General features: G+C 45.8%; 1 protein-coding gene across 7 annotated transcripts in view; it reads left to right on the plus strand.

Moving 5' to 3' along the window:
- RIPOR2 (RHO family interacting cell polarization regulator 2) overlaps positions 1-20,436 on the plus strand; it is a 107,917-nt gene that overhangs the window by 43,155 nt on the left and 44,326 nt on the right. Inside the window, exon 1 of one of the 7 annotated variants that reach the window (XM_072924453.1) lies at positions 12,575-12,831. The exons of 3 other annotated variants lie outside the window; for them this stretch is intronic. In XM_072924453.1, the coding sequence (XP_072780554.1) occupies positions 12,744-12,831 (88 nt within the window). In that variant the 5' untranslated portion in view covers positions 12,575-12,743. Of the gene's footprint in view, positions 1-12,574; positions 12,832-13,132; positions 13,272-20,436 lie in introns of those variants that run through there. 3 more of the 7 variants (XM_012571875.5, XM_030265876.4, XM_072924455.1) reach the window with 3 other exon arrangements.

Below are 20,436 nucleotides of genomic sequence, written 5' to 3' on the forward strand. Positions count from 1 at the left end.
CCCTCTCCTCTGCAACATGATCAGTGTTGAACATGGCACAGCTGTAGTGTGGAAAAGTTTCAAAATAAATTCTTTTAGCCTTTTGAAAGCACAGGGAGTGATAGGTTTAATTTCTTTTAAGCCCTATTCACTATGTTAACTCAAAGCAAGTGTCTTTAGTTATTTTATAATTTTGTTAGGTCAAAACACCCACTTTGGGGAAAATGCTGTTTAATTTTTAGTGACTCTAAGTGCCTGAGATTCTGAAGTAATATTTCATTAAAAAGAAATCCCTTCCACTAGCACTAGACTTCCCCTCATTACTGCAGCCTGCAGTGATGGTGTGGATTTTACCTGACTCTGCCTAAGATGAGGAGCCAAGCCCAGAGAGTGAGGGAGAGTTGAGCACAAGTCAGCTCTCCTGGCAGACCCTGGTTTCCCTGGGAGGAGAGCTGAGGGCTCACACAGAGATGTGGTGCCACCACACCAGCACAGCCTCTGACAAGGACCAGAGGCTCAGCACAGCAGGAGCTCCTGGATCAAGCAGACACATCCATGAGTACAATTTGCAAGCAGTCAGCAAATATAGCCAGCTTATCACAGAATTTTAGGATATGCTGAGTTGCAAGGGATCCATCAGGATCACTGAGTCCAACTCCTGGCCCTCTACAGGATATCCCCAAGAGTCATACCCTGAGAATGACTTAAGTGCTCAAAAGTATTATTCAAATGCTTCTTGAACCCTGTCAGGCTGGTGCTGTGACCACTTCCCTGGGGAGCCTTTTCCACTGCCCAACCCCTCTCTGGGTGAAGAACCTGTTCCTGATATCCTGCCTAAATCTCCCCTGACACAACTTCATGCAGTTTCCTTGTGTCCTGTCACTGGTCACCACAGCAAAGAGATCAGTGCCTGCCCCTCCTCTTCCCCTCATGAGGAAGTTGTACCTGCAATGAGGTTTCCCTTCAATGTCCTCTTCTCCCGGCTGAACAGACCAAGTGACCTCAGCTGCTCCTCATACGGCTTCCCCTCAAGGCCTTTCACCGTCTTCACAGTCCTCCTTTGGATGTTCTCTAATGGCTTAATGTTGTTTTTATATTGTGGCACCCAAAATTCCCCCCAGCACTTGAGCTGAGGCTGCCCCAGCTCAGAGCAGAGCAGGACAATCCCCTCCCTTGCCCAGCTGCTGATGCTGTGCCTGATGCACCCCAGGACAGGCTTGGCCCTCCTGGCTGCCAGGGCACTGCTCAGATTCAACTTGCCATCAACCAGGTCCCTTTCCACAGCACTTCTGTCCAGCCTCTTGTTCTCTACACACAACCAGGACTGCCCCATCCAAAGTCCAGAATCCAGTACTTGCCCTTGTTGAACTTCTTACACTTGGTGATTGCCCAGTCCCCTAATTTCTCGGGGTCTCTGCAGGGCCTGTCTTCCCTCGAGGGAGTCAACAGCACCTCTCAATTTAGTATTGTTGGCAAAATTGCTTGGAGTTCCTTCAAGAATTAGGTCCAAATATTTTGTTAGCATTGATGACTCTCTCCAAACTGAGAAGGCAAAGGAAAAGTAGAAATTAAGCTGTGAATTACTGCAGATCTTTTCATGCAGCTGCTCTTCACTGACCTCCCATCACACTTCCCACTTCCTGTATATGCCCTCTGGTAGTACTTGGGATAACCATAACCTCCCTCTCAGGTCAAAGCCCACACAAAATCCCATCAGTGTTTCCAAAAAATGGGGTGGGGGAAACCAATGCTGTCTTTTTCATTAAATTCATTAAGTGTGTGCTACAGTTCAGTAGACCAGAGCCGTATTTTAGATGGTGCACTGCACAGAGTCAGAATCCCAGGGCCCTTTCCTTGCCCAGGACTGACATGCTCCTTTTGGCATACAGATACATTCCAGCACTGCTGCCCATCAAGGCTCCTGTGAGAACAGTAACTGCATCAAATGTTTAAAAAGTGCACCAGATGCCTTTACATCCTGGCAAAGCCTGCCTGTATTTTACAAGAGAGAAAAGAGCTTTAGCTCTGGGGTTTGGGACCAGCTTTGAGGCTTAGCTGAAATGTAAGGTAGCTGCTGTACATGGTTATGTGCACTGCCTGCACATAGTGAGGTTAGAGATGTTAGAGAAAACTGAGGATAAAGCCTTGGATGTTAACTTATAGTTGGGACTCTTTATTCAGCAACAATTCAGGTTAAGCAACATTTCTCTTTCCCTGAAGCAATACTGGACACTGTGCTTTTCTTGGACATAAAACTGCAGTGGCCATGTCACAGCTTGGCTGTGACCCACGGGACCAGGTTTCTTTCTATGCTGTAGCTAGCCCTGTTTTGGTGAGACCCCTCAGGTATGACCCCTCCCCACATAGTACATCAAAGTGGTGTAACTCTAAGAGAATTATGTTTTCTAAGGATACCTAAATGTTCATATCAGTATGGTATTCCAGCAGATGCCTACCTCAGAAATATACAGAGATACTGTTTTTCCAGTGTTTTCATCCCAAAGAGTTTGACATGGCTACCTTTTATCCAGCATACAGTTCCCTATACTTCGGGAGGTTGTTGTAAGGATGAGCAGCCTTGCAATGTATCAAGCATGGCAGCTTCTCCTTCCTGACTGCTGGGAGACTGCAGATCAGTGTCCTGAAAAGATTTACAGGTCCCACCAGGCCTACTTGTCCTTTTGGTTTACCTCACATTCCTGAAGAAAGTGTGTGCTGTACTCCCTCCAGCCCAGAGGATGAGAAGTCCCATCACCAAGGCAACAGTGTCTGCTTCATCTGGATAGATGGATTGTAGTGAGAGGTATTTGGCCTATAAACTCAGATTAAAGCACCTTTCTGCAAGAGCACGATCAGACCTATTTAATATGCAGGACAAGGATGGCAAGGAAAAAAGGGTGCTGTCTTATGGAACATTTTTGTTATTCCTGTTTACACTAAATGCTCCACTCACCTGCTTCTCGCAGCTGCTTCATTTTGGTTGCGGTCCATGGGTGGACTCAGAGTTATGCAGACGGGGGAGAGAGCTTTTTGTGGTCAGAGGAGTCAGTGTGAGACGCCCATCCCCACCCCAGGCGCCCCCACACTGACCCACCCGCAGTGCTCTGGCACTTCCAGCTGTCGTGGGCAGCTGGAGGGTTATTTTTAACAGAGCATCACACTCCATATATGAAGCAAAAAAGTTTGAGCTCATGACCCCCCCAAAAAAAAAATTTAAAAAAAAAGATTGAAATGAGAGACACTTTCTGCTTTGTTCTCTCCCTATTTTTTAACTAAAGACCTTTGATCTTTTTAGTGCTTCCTTCTCCCTTTCTGGAAGGCAGCTTTTTTGGTTCATATCTGTTGACGATATTTCTAGATCACTAATAATAACAACAGTGAGGGGAAAATCCAGGTCAAATAAACAAGTGGCATTTAACCAGCCCTCAGAGAAAAGAGGAAGGTATGTACAAGCCAGAGAGAAACCACTGATCAGGTGTGCTTGGGGCGCCTTCTAAGCTTGCAAAACAAGTGTCGCACCAAAGGCTGAAGCAAAGCTGCATTTCTTTTCACACATTTTTCCCCTCCTGGTTTTACATAGCATCTTTACCAAGTTCCAAGAAACATGAGCTTTTTGTTGCTCAGTCCCATCATTAAATTCACAAAATAAATATGTCTTGGCTAACGTGAGTGGGTGGCGTAAACAACTTCACCCCTTTAATAATTCGAGGCACAGCTCAGCTGCCTGTGAAATGAGCTTCCGCCTGCCTGGATGCTGAACCAAAGCCTTGTGGTTGGTGTACCATGGGTGTGACAGGCACAAAACAACCGGGTCAGGAAGTGCAGAGTTAAAAGGCGAGGAGCGAAAACAGTCTGTGTGTATTGATGAGGGTGGGGAGAGAGAGGGAGAGAGTTGGAGACAATGTCATAGAGGCCCTAAAAAGTTGATGGTGGGAAGATTTCCCAATAGTAGGATTTCTCCTATATCTCAGCATTGCTTGTCAGGGTGGCTTGTCAGGCCACATAGAATTTTAAGCAGTGTGTTGTTGATCTGGCATCCAAGAGCGGGGAAATGGTTTGAAGCAAAGGTTTATGCTGATATTCCTGTATCTATGGCAGCTGGAAAACAGGTGAAGCAAACCTGCTATGGAAATCCTGAGCATAAAAGGCTATCTGCATAACTTTATGGGGGCTGACATTGGCATAAACTCTAGTTTAATTCAGGTAGTCTGGGAGTTGGAAAGTTCAGAGATGCAAAGCTTGGAAATGATACCTTGAGTTCTAGTAGCTGATAAAAAGGTTGGAAGGCAAGAAGTGAAGTAGAAAGATAGGAAGCCATGGAGAGTGAAAAAATAAATGGGTATTTTGGGGAAAAGTCCACTGTGACCAGTCCTTGCCTGAACAGATAAACAGAATGGATAAACACATCTGGCTGTACTCAAATTGGGTCAGTTTGAATGACCTCTATTCCGGCCTTCTCTGAGATTTAGTGTTCTACCTCCTCAAACTAGTTACCTGATGTTCCTCTTAGTCATTAGTGAATGTGTTCTAGAAGGAAGGAAGACAAGGGTGGAAACTCCTCCAGGTGCCAGTTCAGGGCATGGAAATAGGGATCCTTCACTGCTGGAAGACCTGGGCTGTTTTCTGACCATGGCAGTCCCCTGGTACTAGCCTGGCAGCAGTGGGCACAAGTGTGGCTGATGCCTGTGCGGTCCGCAGCCCAGCATTCCCACCCACAGGACAACAGGAGGCAAATCCACTGCAGGAATCAGGTAGACTCATCTTTGTGATAGCAAAGATTCACTGAGGTTCACTGAGGAAGCCCTGCAGCAGTTGCTTACCATTAAAGTGGTATTTACTTGAGCTTTGCCTCCAGCCAGGATCCGGTAGCTAAGGAAATGCCCATATGGGCCTGGATCAGGTTCCTCCAGTGCACAGTGATGCTTTTAGTTATGCCCTGCTGGGAAAACTGCCTGCACTTGGTGCTGCTTTGTTGCACCATGGAGGGGGAGCTCAACACCCAGGCTGCTCCTGTATTATCACTAACCAGAGCCCTGCCCTCGATTTACTGCCCTTGTCATGGCATTGTGTGAGCCTGCCTACAATTAACCACAACCCATTCCACAAAAATAAAAGACACTCAAAATAGCACAGCAAAATAAATGCTTGAGCCCAAAATCCCAGGTGAAATTACCACCCTGGGAAGCAAACCCCAATACTGCCCCAAAAACTCACAGCTCTCTGAGGTGCCTATAGCAGTGCACACAAGGGTTTGCAAAAGCTCCCCTTTCATCACACCAGGCTGTTCCCCAGGCCAGCCCTGCCTTCCTGCCCTCCCTGTGCCCAGGGGAAGTGACCTGCAATGATGAGCTTTTGTGCAACTGATCCTCTCTTCATGCTGTGTAATACCAGAGTGAAAAGCCCCCAACTCTCCTCATCCCCCGAGGAGTTCACCTATGGTTCAGGTACAGCAGCACCTGAGCGGCATCCAGGAGACTCCCTGGAGGGGTGTCACAGTCACCTGTGGCAGAAGAGAGAGGGACAGCCTCTCTGAGGGGCTTGGCAGGATGGCTAAAAGCCCTATGAATATATTCAATATATGTCATTAACACAGTCATTAAATTTTCAAGGACTCCTGCAGGACCTCAGGGAGATGAGCTTATTAAATCTCACGCAGGAGCCCCATGGCTTTCTCAAATTTGTGATTAAGATGCCAGTGGCTAACAAGGCTGGCCAGCATTCAGGCTCCATGGCATAACGAGCTTTGTTCACATCCTTCTCATTTCATGGTAGCTCAGAGCAGTGGAAGAGCTCTCTTGTGAACATGGATATTGTCTACAAGGCACCATACTCTTTTTAGCAGTTTGCTGTGACTGTGTAGAAGTGCAGTTTGCCAGCTGAGAGCTCCTGTGAGTTTTGGAGCACTGTCTCCACACTGAACTAACAGATTTCCTTTTCTTGAGAGTCTTGGAGAAGAGAGATACTTTATAGATGTAGATAGATTTGAAACCAGATAGCATCTCTGAGATCCTCCTCCAAACACATGCAAGGAGTGCCACCCTAGCAATCCCAGCACACACTTAACAAGGGAGGTTCTTTTTTTTTTTTTATTTTTTTTTTTTTTTTTTTTTATTGAGAGGAGTGGGAATGTTGAAAAGGATCCATACAAAAATATTCTCAAAGAAAAAGAAAGCCACAGGAGGGGCAGAGCAGTCCAGCACTGCTGAGCTCAGCTGTGGAGTTGGATGTCAGTAGCTTTTTTTTTTTCTAATTACCCCATTGAAACGAAGGCACCTCGGGAGGTCCTGATATGCTCTGCCTCTTCTGTCACTCTGGGGAGCTTCCTGCCCAGTCTATTCCTGATGCCTGTTGTGAGCCAAGGAAGAGTTAGCTTAATCAGCAACACCAGCCTCTGAGTAGTGCCAAGTTGTTGTCATTAATCACTTCAAAAATCACTGCACTGAAAATAGCACACAGGGTCAGATGTTCAAAAACTGGCATGGTTTCACTGGTGTCATTTAGCCTCAGCCAAAAAGCCAGAACACACCCCTAAAGAAACACTTCTTATTTGCTTTACATATTATTTATTAATTTTAAATCCACTCACACAAAGCTGCTCTTCACCTTTGCTAGAGGAAGTAACTGCTATGAATGGTCAATCACCTCCAGGTGAAGGCAGGCTGGACCAACAAGGAACGTGTATCCCCATAAGAGATGCCTGGGGGTACTGGTCTGAGGGTTTGGTTGGAGCTTCTCTGTGCTACAGACCACCCTCTCTCCCTTGGAACCTCAGTCCAAATATTTGGCAGATGCACTTGGGGCTCATTACATTACAGAGGCAGCATGTTCACTGCGCTCCCCCGAATGGCATTTTGTGTGTGCTGCACTTGTTTTGTATTTGCTATATTTAATCCACAGAAATATGCGCTGGGGAGGAAAAGAGGGAAGTGGTGGTATCTTGGAGGCAGGGAAGAAATGAAAATAATTTCTCAAAGCTGCAGTCCTCTGTGCAGAATTCTGGCCCACAAGAAGGAAAGATAAGCACAGGCTCTGCACCAAGGACCTCAACGGGTCGCCCATACTGCAGTTTATCTGGGAATGATTACAAGGTAACTCTGGTGTTACGCTAATGTAACTAAGGATGGAAATTGCTTGTAGCCTTTGCACCTAAGGACTCCTTCTGGGTTTCTATTATGAAACTGCCCTCTTAGGGACATGCAGGAAGACAGGTGTGCAGCACTGCAGAATTCATACATGGAACTAGATTTTTAAATGTCTGGTATTATTTGCTCCTTTGCTTGTGCTTCCACCCCAGCCTTTGCAGCCTTCTTCTACCTGACCATCATTTTCCCCAGACCATGCTCATCATCCCTGCAGCTCCTCCCCTTCTTGCCATGACCTGTGGGGCTCACAGAGCAGCAGGAAGGCAGGGCCTGTCTCTATGCTGCTGCTGGGGTACACAGCAAGGCAGGACAAAGTCCTGGGTGCTCCTGACTTGCTCTTTCAGTCATGGACTTAGGATACCTTTGATGTTTGCTAACATGTCCTACAGTGTCTTGCCCCATATAATACAATCTTTCATGATCCTTGGTCCTTCCAGGCCAGTTGTCTGTTTCACATCATGGGGTGGAGGAGAACCAGAGTGTGCTTGTGCATGTATAAAGAAAGGTTTTCTCCTCCTCTGTGCTTTAGAGCTTGCCCAAAATTGCCTCTCAAATGCAGGTGAGAGTGCAAGGGGAGTATGGAGGTGAACATGGGCTGAGGCCACATTTTAACTATAGTCCTTATGTCAGTAGCAAGTTTCAGCAGCAGGCATTACTGCTGGATAACATGGGAAGAGATGGGCACATTCCCTAAGAGAACTCCAAACAGATTCAGAATCTCAGCCTGCGGTCATGATGGATGGTGAAGGTTGTGGCAGGGACACTGATCTGGGCATTTGAGAGCCAAGAAACAAGCAAGAGGCAAGAGATTACCTAATGATTCAAGAGGATCCCAGCAAGGAAGCTAGGAACATATTGACTTTCTGTCTACAAAGCAGGAACCTCACATGCTGCAGACCCATGGAAAGCAATGTGTTCCACTGCCTGCACTCCTCGGGGCAAGCTGGTTTCATGTCTGTCCAGCAGCAGGACTTCAAGCCAGCCCATTACCAGCAGCATGGATGACACTGTCCTGCAGTCATGCTTCCAAAAAGCAGGCTGATAGTGCCATACCTGTCTCTCCAAGTCTCCAATCCCTCCTATAGTAGCTTTGAGCATCTCATAGTGTAGCTGACTTCCAGCTGTCCAGGAAAGCAAAAATTAGTTTACAACAGTTTTTCAAGTGCCTTGACTAGAAAACAAGGAATGATTTTCAAAAACAAGAAAAGGGGAAATATAAGGATAGAGCTGCACTACTAGACACGCCATCCACACACTTGGTGTGCACGTAAGAGCAGCTCAGCCAGCCCTTGTTGCTAAGCAGTCTGAGAAACTGGAATGTGCTGCTCCCTCCAACCCTGCATGAACATTGCCATGCAAAACCTCCCCAGAAGAGGCATCAGTGCTGATTTTGAAACACGTTCTGGGGAAAAAAATGCAGTCAGTGGCTCCTTTGTGCTGCTCCCCTAAGTTATATATGTGAGGATAGGTAGGATGTGTGCTTGTGCATACGCCTCCCTCACATGCTGCCAGAGGGAAGTGTTCTTGATCTGAAGGCAGCTATCTCAGACCACCACAAATGCAGCCAGTGGGACAAAGAACAAACAAAAGAAGGATTACCTAGGGAAAGTGGTAGTCTTTGTGGTACATCAAAAGCTAAAGGTGACTCCCCTTTCTGTCCCTGGCCCTCTCCCTCTGTATCCATAGCTGTTCCTTGACATACCAAGTGTGTCCTGACCACCATGCCACAGGACACAACCACTGCATTATGCTTTGGTCATTCCCAAAGATACAACTGTGCTGAGCATCTGGCCAGAAGTCCCAAATGGAATTTGTTCCTGAATCACTGCAGAAGATGAGCACTACTAACTTTTCCCCATGAAGTACCCCAGAGCAACAAGTGGAAAGAATTGCAAAAGCACCATCATGAGAAATGAGGAACTTGAGGGTGGAGCAGCAGCACAGTGATGGGAAGTAAAAGGGGGGAAATGATTACACAGTGGTTAGAGGAGAGAAAAACAAGTAGGTATCAAATTCTTCTAGAAAGAGAGCAAGAAGTGCTACAGGATGACAATGAATATGCAGCAAACTGGACAGAGAAGCTATAAGGAATGGAGTCAATCCAAAGAGCAGCATGGGCAGGGTGCAGTAGAATTGTGGCTACAATTTGATATATATAGTTGGAAAGAGTAATGGCAAACTTGCATACAGTCAGAATGTTAAAGCATACACCTTGCCCAGATTGCTCATGGCAGGGGTCAGGGTCTTGTCTTTTACCTCTCCCGTAAAAGCTTTCCCAAGTGATGGTTCCAGCATCTGCCATGTTCCCCACTCTCAAATATGATTATTTACCTATATTTTTGGACCAAGATCCCCAGTTAAGAGCAGTCAGGTTTGCACCCTGTGTTCCCACAGAAGACTTCCCTGGGTGTGACACCTGCTGGAGATGTCCTGTGGGATGTCCATCAGCAATATGAAGATGCCTTGTGCATCTTTTCTGAACATGGGAGTTACACAGAAACACAGCAAAGACAAATTACATCAGGAAAAACCAGGTATAAATTGTTTTCCTTAAAGGCTAGGGCAGGCCTGATCTACCTCAGATACCCAAAGCTCAAAGCTGTGGTCTGCCCAACCATCCCCCAACCTCCTTTGGCCTCTTGTTGCTCTGAACATGCTAACAAGAGATCTCCATGCAAGCTGCTGTCTGCATGGTCTGCCGAGCATTGCCACCCACCACCAGTCCTTGCTTTCAGGTGAATGAAATCAGCCAGGCCTAAGTCTTTGTATCTGCATAACAGACACACATCCCCACAGCAAGCAGGGAAATTTCAACAATATTCCACTTTTTCAGGGGGTCCACACAGAGCCCTCCCGCACAGTGTCTTATGGGGAAAAGAGAGTTTTCCCTGGACCTCTGTCCAGACTACTGGGTCATGTTCCCCCTTTCCAGGTTTGTCTAGTCTGCAATGGGCCTGATAGCCTCCTGCTCTCTTGGTTGAGGGGATTCAGTGGGCTGGAGTCTGTGTGGCAATGGAAAAGTGACGTATCTCTCAATATATCCAACCACCCTGAGGGATGTGTAACTGATGCATATCAGTCAGAAAATCCTGCTCAGCCCTTTCAAGAAGCTTTCTGAGTGCCTGGGAGGAGCTGAGCATTTAGGTATTCTCAGACTATAATCTCTTCTCTGATAATCCTTATTTACTCTTTGGCCTGGAAGCAAAGGCTAATAGAAAGCAAAGTGCTTTAGCAAAGCTCAGCAGGTAATTTAGTGGCTCTGGTTTAGTTGTCTCAAGTATAATGTGGGGTTGCCATTGCTGAGAATTAATGTTTGTGAAGGTGCACTGACTGAAGCTGTCTGGGAGACAGAAGTAGACCATAATTGTCAATTACTGCTTTGAAAAGGTCACTGTTTTCTGGAGACAAAGCTAAAATCAGCTGTTGTCACTTAGAATTTCACTGGGGACACTCATGATGACCTATTTTTAACATAACAGAAGATTACGCTGCAATACCGTGAATAATTTATAGGCATAGTAGCATGATCACAGCCACAATACAATGGCAGCTTCAGCTCCTGCCTGATGATGGAGGGAGACAGAGCTCTCTGGCAATTTCCACTGAATTAGCAAAACAAGACACACGTGGAATGACTGTCCCAGCCTTTCAAAAGCATGTGTGTCAGGATGAATACATGTCCAGAAGGACTAAGTGGGGCAAAGATTTTATCTAGAGCATTCATAAACCTACTCAGTCTCCCAGCTGTTTCAACAAGCACTGGGGGCAGAGAAGTGGGAGTGTGTGTAGGGCTTGGTGTGATGGGGAGGAGGAGAGTAGCCTTCTGCATTTGCTATGCTAAACTATATTGAGAAACCAAGAGAAACAGCTCATACATCCCTATCACATGCATTTGCATAGGATAGAGGATATTTCCTTGAAAGAGGAGGCTGCAATATGAATGAGGTAATTTGCATCTGCAACTTTAAGTTCAAAAAATCTTCTGCAAGATAAGATCAAAAAGGCCAGAGGGAATTGGTAACAATTGACCAGAACTGTAGGAGGCTCCAGGTTGAAGTAAGATGTTGCAATTAGTCTCTGGCACTGACAACCTTTAACAGATAACCAGGCTTCCACAGTGAGAGCTGCCACCCTCTAAAAGGCTGAAATGGACTCAAATACATATTAAGTGTGCATGATGATAGCTTTCAGCGTTGCCACAAATATTTCCTCTCCTCTTTCCCTGGCATTCCATATCCCAAAGTGCACAGCTGATTTTGCCAGAAAGTGATTCCTCCGCCTTTGCCTCAGAGTTCACATCCTGTGTGACACACATGAAATGAGGGAATAGTTGATTCAGTCAGAGATGCAGAAAGGTCACCCTTAAAATTTTGCCTTGGAGCTACAGCAGTGACACTGTGTTGGCAACAGCCCCTACACTTTTTCTAGTGGAGAAATGGGTGCCTCTGGAAATACCACAGCTGTGATTGCTGTAGAGCCCATCTGAACTCAGAAACCCTGGAAACGGCCTCTAGGCCCCAGAGGTCTGCACACCAGTGTGAAGAGCATGCTTCTCTGCTTTTACTAAATCTGGAGTCATCTTGCCTCATTTTTACTTTCTAAGGCTACAGGGTTTATTTTCAGCATACAGTATAAATAACTCATATTCATTATTCCTGCTGAAAATTACTAAAGATGATAGGTCATCTGGAATTGGCAGCTTGGATTTTTTATTCAGGGACAGTCTGGGGGATTGTTTTACATGCACAATGCTCTGTAAAAAACCTAGCTCTGTCTTCCTTGTCATTTGCTTAACTTCTTCATACAACATCATCCTCTGTGTGACAGGTCAGTGTACTCAATGAAAACATTTGCATTCAAAGGGGTGAGTCTACCTATCCTGACCCAAATGGGGAAAGATACAGGGATATGGGGAGAGTATCAGCATTGACTTCTCAAGCCTCCTTCCAAATTGTGTCTCTTTACCAGCCTAGGGATTGGGTTGGCCAATAGATTTGCCAGGGATTCCCTCTGCCCCTCACTCCCTCTCCCCCCTCCCCCCAAAAAAGAAGCACTTGCAGCTGTTTTAGAGGCACAAGGGAGAGCTTGTTGAAGGACCCTACAACAGCTTTAAATGCTGGCAGAGGAACAGACAATCAAATAGAAAATACAACGTGCATTTGGTATTTCTGTTGCCTGATGTAAAGTCCACTATTAAAAAAAGTCACAGAGAGAATTGAAGAAGTCCTAAGGGTAGCAACAAATATATGCAAAATCCATATCTCCATAGAGAGATATATTGATAGCAAATAGGACTATACATTTTTGAAGGAAGACTAAATTTGAAGAAAATACCTCAGAGTCTCTGGGAAAATACAGTATTTCTGCAATTTTTTTTCTTGGGGTAACAGAAAAATGCTTAAAGAAAGAAACTCAAGGTCCATTCATTGCAATGTTATTTCATTTATATTCGCCTTTAACTGCTGTCTTCAGCCCGCCCAGTATCCAAATTTAGAGCTTTCATACACACTACTGAAGGCAACGGAGGCTGCAGCGAGTGGTCCACCGGCTGCGGGGAAGGCAAGCGGCGGGAGCCCGTTCCCTGCCCCATTCCAGGCGGGAAAGGTCAGAGGGATTTTGCAGATGTTCCGCCTTCGGGACAAACGGCCTGAGGGGCCAGACGCATCGAACGAAAAAAAGGAAGAGCGGCATCGCCGCCTCTCCCAAAAAGGTACGGAGGCACGGGCTCCGCCGCATCCCGTGAGGCCGAGCCCGGGGGCTCCGCACCCGCACTGCCCGCGGGGTGGGGGCGGAGGCGGTGCTGCTGCGCGGCCGCCGCCCGCCCCCTCCTCCGCCTCCGCCTGCCTCCCGCAGCTCCGCAAGGAAAAGCCGGCAGCGGCTTCGCTCCCTGCCAGAGCGGCGGTGCGCGGCGACGGGAGACGAGCTGTTCTCGCTTCTCCTAATTTTTAATTTATTTTTTTTCATTTTAAAACTTTAATTTTATCTTTTTTTTTTTAATATAAATTATTATTCGCTGTTTATTAGTTTTCCAGCTGCGGGCGCTGCCGCCCGGGATGGGGCACCGCGGTGCCCGAGGAGCGCTGGGCGGCGGCGGGCGAGCGGCGTCCCGGAGCGGGCTGTGAGCCGCGGCAGCGCCGCCGGCAGCAACAGGTACCCGGCCGGGCTCCCGGAGGGGTGCGGGGCCCGAGCCCGCGGGGGAAGGAAGGAAGGAAGGAAGGAAAGGGGCGCTGCCGAGCGGGGACGTGGCCGAGAGCAGCTCCAGGGCTGCGGGGCAGGAGAGCCGCGCTCACAGGAGCGGGTCCTGACTCCGCTCATCTGCCGGCGGCGGCGAGGTTTTGAGGAAGGCAAAGGTGCTCTTTTGGGGCGTCCCGGGCATGGTTTTAGGCTGTGATTGTGAAGAAAATCTTGAACGTGGGTGTTTGCTGAGGGACATGAAACTGGCTTAATATTTTCTCACAGAGCGTGGCAGTGCTTAGCCCTGTTTCCATAAAAAAGTCTCGGCGTTTCCTCAAGTCTTGTCTTTCTATTTCCAGTGGGCTTTTATGGTATTACTGGTTAGAGGAGAGCTTAGATCCTCTTAAGTTCCCTTTACAGTCCTCTGGCTCTTTCCCAAGGACTGATGCAAACGCATAACACACTGGCATTGCTCTTCAGTTTACCTTTGAATGCCCTGGTTACAAAAGGTCACCCTAATCCTGTGACTGGTCTTTCTATCGCTGCGTTTGCCGAGCATTTTGACGCCTCTCATTCAAAGTGTCAAAAAGCTTTCTGGAAACAGTGTGCTTGTGGCCATGCTGCCTTTGCACCCTTTTATCCGTCTCTCTGGGAAGAGCTGAGTGTATTCCCAGTGTAATTGCAGCATTCATTAATCTGGCCATGCATTCAGCCACGCTCATTTTGATTACCGTGTTTGAGCTGCTGTCACGCAGCTGGAGCCCGGGGCAGAGAACACACTCTCAAGCAGAAATATCATCTTCTTCAGTGGTTAATTACATTTCACAAGTATCTCTCTCCTGCATAAACAAAAGTAGGAGCATACCCAAAGAGAAAGCTTAAGGAAGGAGACAGGAGGAAGGTGTATTTCCTGAAAGATTCCTGTGCTAGTTGCCGAGCTGTCTGGGAGATCTTCACACACTGGGAAGAGACACAGTGTGATGTGGTTTTTGTGGCCAGCCTCAGAAAGGTATCCACTGGGATGGGTTCAGAGCCCTGCTTTATAACCATAATGGGCAAATGTGACAGATTGTTCCACGTTTAAATGAACGTGGGTGGGTATATATGTTGCACAGTGGGAGTCTAAAGGAAGCAAAATCTTTTTTAGCCATAAATTCAGTGTTTTCTAAGCTAGTACCTGAAGATTAGGACAGTCAAGATATGTCTGTACTGCTTGCAAGTGCAGATAAGCACTTGTGCAAAGTGAACTTTGACAATCCCAGCATCCATAACTTGATGCTGGTTTGACTTTTAGCATCCAAGCTGCATTTCCTTGACTAAGTGTGCGCTCTGTGGATTTTCTTTGTTTTATTTTGTTTTTAAAAAGCAATATGTTAAATTTCTTTCCAGGATCCTGCATAAGAAACAGAGCACTTAGCTTTGGCATGTTGCTACTCCTCTCTAGAATGACAGGACAGTTATACCTGAGAGGTTTTTCTGCTGCAGAATTAATATTTCTTAAATGCTTTGGAACTTGTAAGTGGGGAAGTGTGTGTTTTGTGAAGGAGCATCAGTAAGTGAAAAAGGTGCTTTTCTTCCCATGTGCTTTCAAGGCACATGACCATTTTATTCACCTGTATCACAGAACAAACACTTGGGCTAAGAGTGGTACAAAGCACAGCCTCAAAGCTCACAGTGGCATGTTTACGTGCCATATAGGGTTACCTTTTGCTCTTTGATATTTTTAAACCCGAACAGGCAGAAAGGTAACTTCCACACAAAGTGCAGTGCTGGAAAAGGTCTGGGGAAGCCGCCTTGTTTCCTGCTGGGAGAAGTGGGAGTGAGAGCTATAAGCAGCATTGGCTTTTTCCAAAAAAGGGATGGCTGGTTTGACACTTTTTTTTCCTGATGCTATACATGTGGCAGTGACAAGCTGCTCCCAGACAACCCACTTAACTGGGGTAGTTTTCATCAGGCAAGCTAGGCTGCGAGCAGCTGGGAGATAGACAGCTTGTGTCTCTGGCCATTCAGCCTGCACAGAGCATCAGCTGAAAGCAGACGGGAAAGGAAGTGAAACAGCAATGCCTGAACACACACTCCTGGCACGGGCTTGTTAGAGAGCGCTGGGATGAGAATTAGTATCAGATAGGGGCCTGTCACATCACTTTGAAGTTGTGTGGTTCCTGGATGACTCTATTAACAAAATGGGAGGAGAAAAAAATGGTTATTTTCTCACTTAGCAGGAGCTTGGAGGTCATTGTTTTGTTCACTCAGCTTACAGTGCCTGCTGATTTTCTGAAAGGGAGGTTGCTAAAGAAGTTTCTTAGTAAGAGATTTTCAAAATTAAAGGACACACACTGAATTTCTTTCCCCTCCACTAGTTTTGCACTGATTGCTGCATTGACTCCAAGATGTGCTTGCCCTTTCAGGAGGCAGAGAGAAAGAACTGCCCACTTGGAATTTAAAGTCAAATGTGAAGTCTTTTGAGAGCAGGAGCAATTTTGCCCTGTGAGACTTACAAACCATGGTGGCTGCACGTTAAACCCATGGCAGAGTCAATGAGAATTTAAGTTGCCAACATCTTTGTTTCCCATGGTGTCCTTCAGACAGTTGTGTTACACCAGGGCAAAGGCAGAAGGGCAGTCTGTGAGCAGGGGAGCCAGGCTGCTGGAGGAGGAATGGCAGGATGGGCTTTGCCAGCTCCCCGTGAGAGAGCTGGAAGGAGATCGGCAACAGAAGCCAACCTTGATGGGAATGAACTGGATCATATTATATCTCTCTGCCTAATGTCAGAAATGGCTTAACTAAGGCTGGGCAGTCAGCTCAGTTTGAGCTCCATGACTGTGCTTCCCTACATATCCCAAATCATACAGAAACTGCATTTTCTTGTCCACAGCTCTTCTGCAGCTTTATTTCTGCTCCTCAGCTTTATATTCTGCTCTGCTCCTCAGGCTGCTCATGCCCTCACTTACCTGCATCCATGTGGGCTGTGTAGCTGGCCTGGGGCTGGTTGAATCCTGTCCTGTCCCTTCCCATAAAGCTGCTGCTCTGACACCTGAAATACTTCCAGGTGGGAATTTCAGGGGGAAAGGAAGCATCAGGTATCAGGTAATTTTTTCTGGGAACTATCGTTATCCCCATTTGGCAGCCTAGGGACAGACAACCTTCAGCTGCTATTTTACAGCCAGTGGGCACCAGTTTTAGCTCAGTCTTCACCAAATCGTAGAATGGCTTAGGTTGGAATGGACCTTTAAAGGCCATCTAGTCCAAGCCCCCTGCATTGAGCAGGAACATCTTCAATTAGATCAGGTTCCTCAGAGACCTCTCCAACTTGACCTTAAATGTTTCCAGAGATGGGGCATCTACCACCTCTCTGGGCAACCTGAGCCAGTGTTTCACCACCCTAATTATAAAAAAACCCCCCCGTTTCTCATGTCCAGCTTAAATCTGCCCTCTTATAGTTTAAAATCATTACCCTTTCTCCTATCACTACAAGTCTGCATCTAGGGGATTTGGATTAAATCCCTAGAATTGTTGCTCTTCAGCTCTGGCTTTGAAGTCTTTTTGCTGCTGGTTCTGGTGCTGTTTGGGAGAAAGAGGATTCCACCTCCCCAGTCCCATCCAAGTTAATTAGGCAGCTATAGTGAGTCTTCATGAACCAAGCCATGATCAAAAATTACAATCCCAGTACATGCTGCCCCAGGGATTTGGTAGGTGTGGCGAAGGGCAGGTTCATAGTGTACTTGAATTGCTTTTTGGTAGTCACAAGTACAGACCTTGCCTTATTCTTTGCATACAGGCTCTGCACCCAGTGGACTCAAGAAGTGAGTCCTCTAAGCATGGCACAACAAGTAACTGGCCTTTTTTTCCTAAAGTTGTCTTTTTCTTGCATCTTCTTCTGTTGCAAGGGTATCCCGTAATTTTTATTTCCCGGCCAGCACAAAAGAAATGACGGATTGGCACAGAAGTATTCGAGCATTTTTCTTCTTTTCAATGGGAGGAACAAATTGAAGCTGACAGTTCCCTGGAACCAGAGCAACACATGAAGTAGTCACAATAATACATTTTATCTTTCAGCTCTTTTAGAGCATCAGAAGCTCTCTGGTCTCTGATGCCTCCAGTAAGCTGACCTTGGCTGGCAGAGCCAACCATCTCGTTACTGCTGTCCCACTGCTCACAGCCTGCCCTCTGTCCTGGCCCTCAAAGAGCCTGATTAACTGCAGCAGCAGCTATTGCTTTCCAGGTTGTGCATCCTGCTGGTAAACCTTCACTAACACCAGAACTGTTTCAAATAATCCCTTCTGTAATCACCTTTTTTTTTTTTTTTTTTTTTTTTTTTTTTTAATTCAAAAACCTCATCTAGCTGCAGCACCAAGAGATTTGTCATAGATGACTTTGTCCTGAAAACTCTCATCAACAGGAAAACTTCTAGTCATCCATTAACTCCAAGAAGCTGTTGCAGCAGAGAAAATCTGTCTCGTCATCACTAAGGTTCTGGTTTTAGCTTGTGCCTTTGCCTCTACAAAACACCAGTCTAGACCAACCCTATCTTTTACTATTTATACATTTGTATTTGAGCTGACTAAAAGAAGGAACTCCTTTTCAGTGAAATCTGTCGGAGACAGGCAAATAAGCATCTGTTAATGGTGGCAGGAGGTTCATGTTTCAACAGACCATGCAAGGTTTGAACACTGGCTCTTCCCTTCTCTTTCCCCAAATTAACATCTTGCTGTCTATCCAGCCAAATCTGCTTGATTTGTGCCTCAGTGAGGTGTCTTTCTTCATTGTCAGATTTGTCTTGCATCTGCTAGAAGTCTAAATCTGAACAAAGGAAAAAAATTTTTGCTTGTAGTGAATGCACCCACTGAGGGTGCCTTAGAAGCTGTGAGGATCATGGCTTGTGCTTGGGGTTGACATGGTGACAGTGGTCTATGATGCTGCTGTAGGCAGGTAGGGTAGACAGTGTAGCTCTATATTCAAAGTCTGATAGGCATTTTCTTGTTGTATAACATGAAGGAAAATGTATTTTCCATAATTAAGCAGCTTAACATCCTCTGTTAGTATTTAATTTTAAAATGTTTGATTTTAAAACTTTTTAGCTGTGGTACAGAAGTAGTGGTGTATGTTGCAGCTTTGTGCAATAATATCCCTGGAAGTAATCTTTGGCTAGTGAGTCTCCTTGGGTATGGATGCACCTTTTTCTCTGGTCACCCCTGTAAGCATCGCTGGATCAGGGCAGTAACCTGTGCGCTATCCCAACCAAACAGGCACATCAGTGGGTGACAACAATGCTGTTGCCAATGCTCAATTAAGTGTGTAAAGTGTTGCCCTGCATGACTGACTGCCCTTTCCTTGTCTCATTCAGTACATCCGCAAAACAGTGTTCTGTTAGTTCAAAGAAGGACTTGGGTTTTCACACAGAGGTGCTGGTGGCATTGGAAGAGTTGGCTGTGAGGTGCTCTTTGATCCACGAGGCTTTTTCTTGAATTCAATGTGACACTTGCAGGTCACATCTACTTAGATATACACAAAATCTTGTGTATGAGAAGAGATGTTTGCTAAGATAAACAGTGAAGAGTGTTTAGTTTATTAGATGTTCAGATTAATAAAACCAGGAGCTGGAATTGCTCACTGCAGTAAGTCATCTGTGCTACATAAAACCAAACCAAAGCTACATTAAAAATGCTAAGACTCAGCTGAGGCCACAGAATAATCAGCTTAAAAATCTGCCTGCATATACTGAGGTTTTGCTTTCTTTTAAATCAGAGGGAGATGTTGTCATCATCTCACTATATGACAGCTGCACCACAAAGCCTTGTTCCATTATGTAGAGTGCTGGACTGGAAGTGCTTTCAATACATTTGATTTCCATGCCCTGTGCTGAAAACAGAAGTTCCCTAAAGGTTAGATGGCTTTTCATATGCAATTAACCAGCAAAAAGTTGCTTTTCCCCCATTCTCTCCTAGCTCTACCCTTAAAAAGAAAATAATTTTCCTTCCTAGTAGAGAAGGTGGCAGCAGTGGATCCTGTGTGGCAGCTTCTATCTTAAACTGAACCCTGTACACAGGGTTCCTCCAGACACTGTATTTCTTGTGGGCATGTCATGCTGCCAGCAGCTGAGGAAGACAATTGCCTCAATTGGCAAAGGGGCAAAATAATTGTCCATCCTCATGAAAAGCTGTGATATCCTCTTTTTCCTATATCCTTAATGATGGTCTGTTAATATGATGTGAATAGGAAAATGCAGAGATCAACAGAGAATGAAAAAAAAAAAGGAAGGGCAGCAGAGGACAAGTGATGGGGTCATTCCTAAAAGCTTGTCATTAGCCTGCAATGGCCCCAGTAGGTCTTTCTTTTAAATGGCATACTGTGGAATAGCAGGGATAAGCCAAGATGTGTTGCCTTAATTTATTTCATGAAAAGTTACACAAGATAATTACCTTGTAGTTCAGTGACAAAAAGCACTGTCAGATCTTTTCGGTTCATGCTTATTTTATCTGTAATGTCTCTGTGTCTAGAAAACTCAAATGGTAACTAATCCTATGGCATAGCTGGAGCATATAGCATTTTAAACTCGGGATTTGTTTGTTTTTTTTTTAAAGTCCACTAAAAATTAAATTTGCCAATTAACCCTGACTAGATCTACCTGCTGTAGGTTTAAGAGTTTCATCAGGTTTGCATTGACTTTGTCTGTGACAGTAAACTACAGGCATTTGCAAATATTTTGGGCAGGAACAGCAGCAGGCACAGACCAGCCTGTATCAATGGCATTAAACTCTCCTGCCTTTAGAGGAGGATAGTACATCAGGACTGCTTGGGGAATGATCCTTGGTCCATGCTTCCCAAAATACGCACAGCAGTTGTGTAAGAAAGCCCTATCTGGCCTAAACCAGAACTGTACCAGTGACTGTTCAGCATAACCTCCTTTAAGGAGCAGAAAGCCATTGCAGAATCAAGAGAGAACAGGTTTTCTGTATTGAGAATCTCAGCATTGTGGAATGGTTTGTGTTTTAAGGAACCTTTAAGGGCCATCTGCTTCCAATTCTGCCCTTATCATGGGCACCTTCCAGTAGACTAGATTTGCTTAAAGTACAGTCCAAGTCAACCTCAATGTTTCCAGGAATAGAGCATCTGCAGCCACTCTGTTGTAGATGTTCCAGTG

This window comes from Taeniopygia guttata, chromosome 2 (genome assembly GCF_048771995.1).
Source record: "Taeniopygia guttata chromosome 2, bTaeGut7.mat, whole genome shotgun sequence".
NCBI classification, from domain to species: domain Eukaryota; kingdom Metazoa; phylum Chordata; class Aves; order Passeriformes; family Estrildidae; genus Taeniopygia; species Taeniopygia guttata.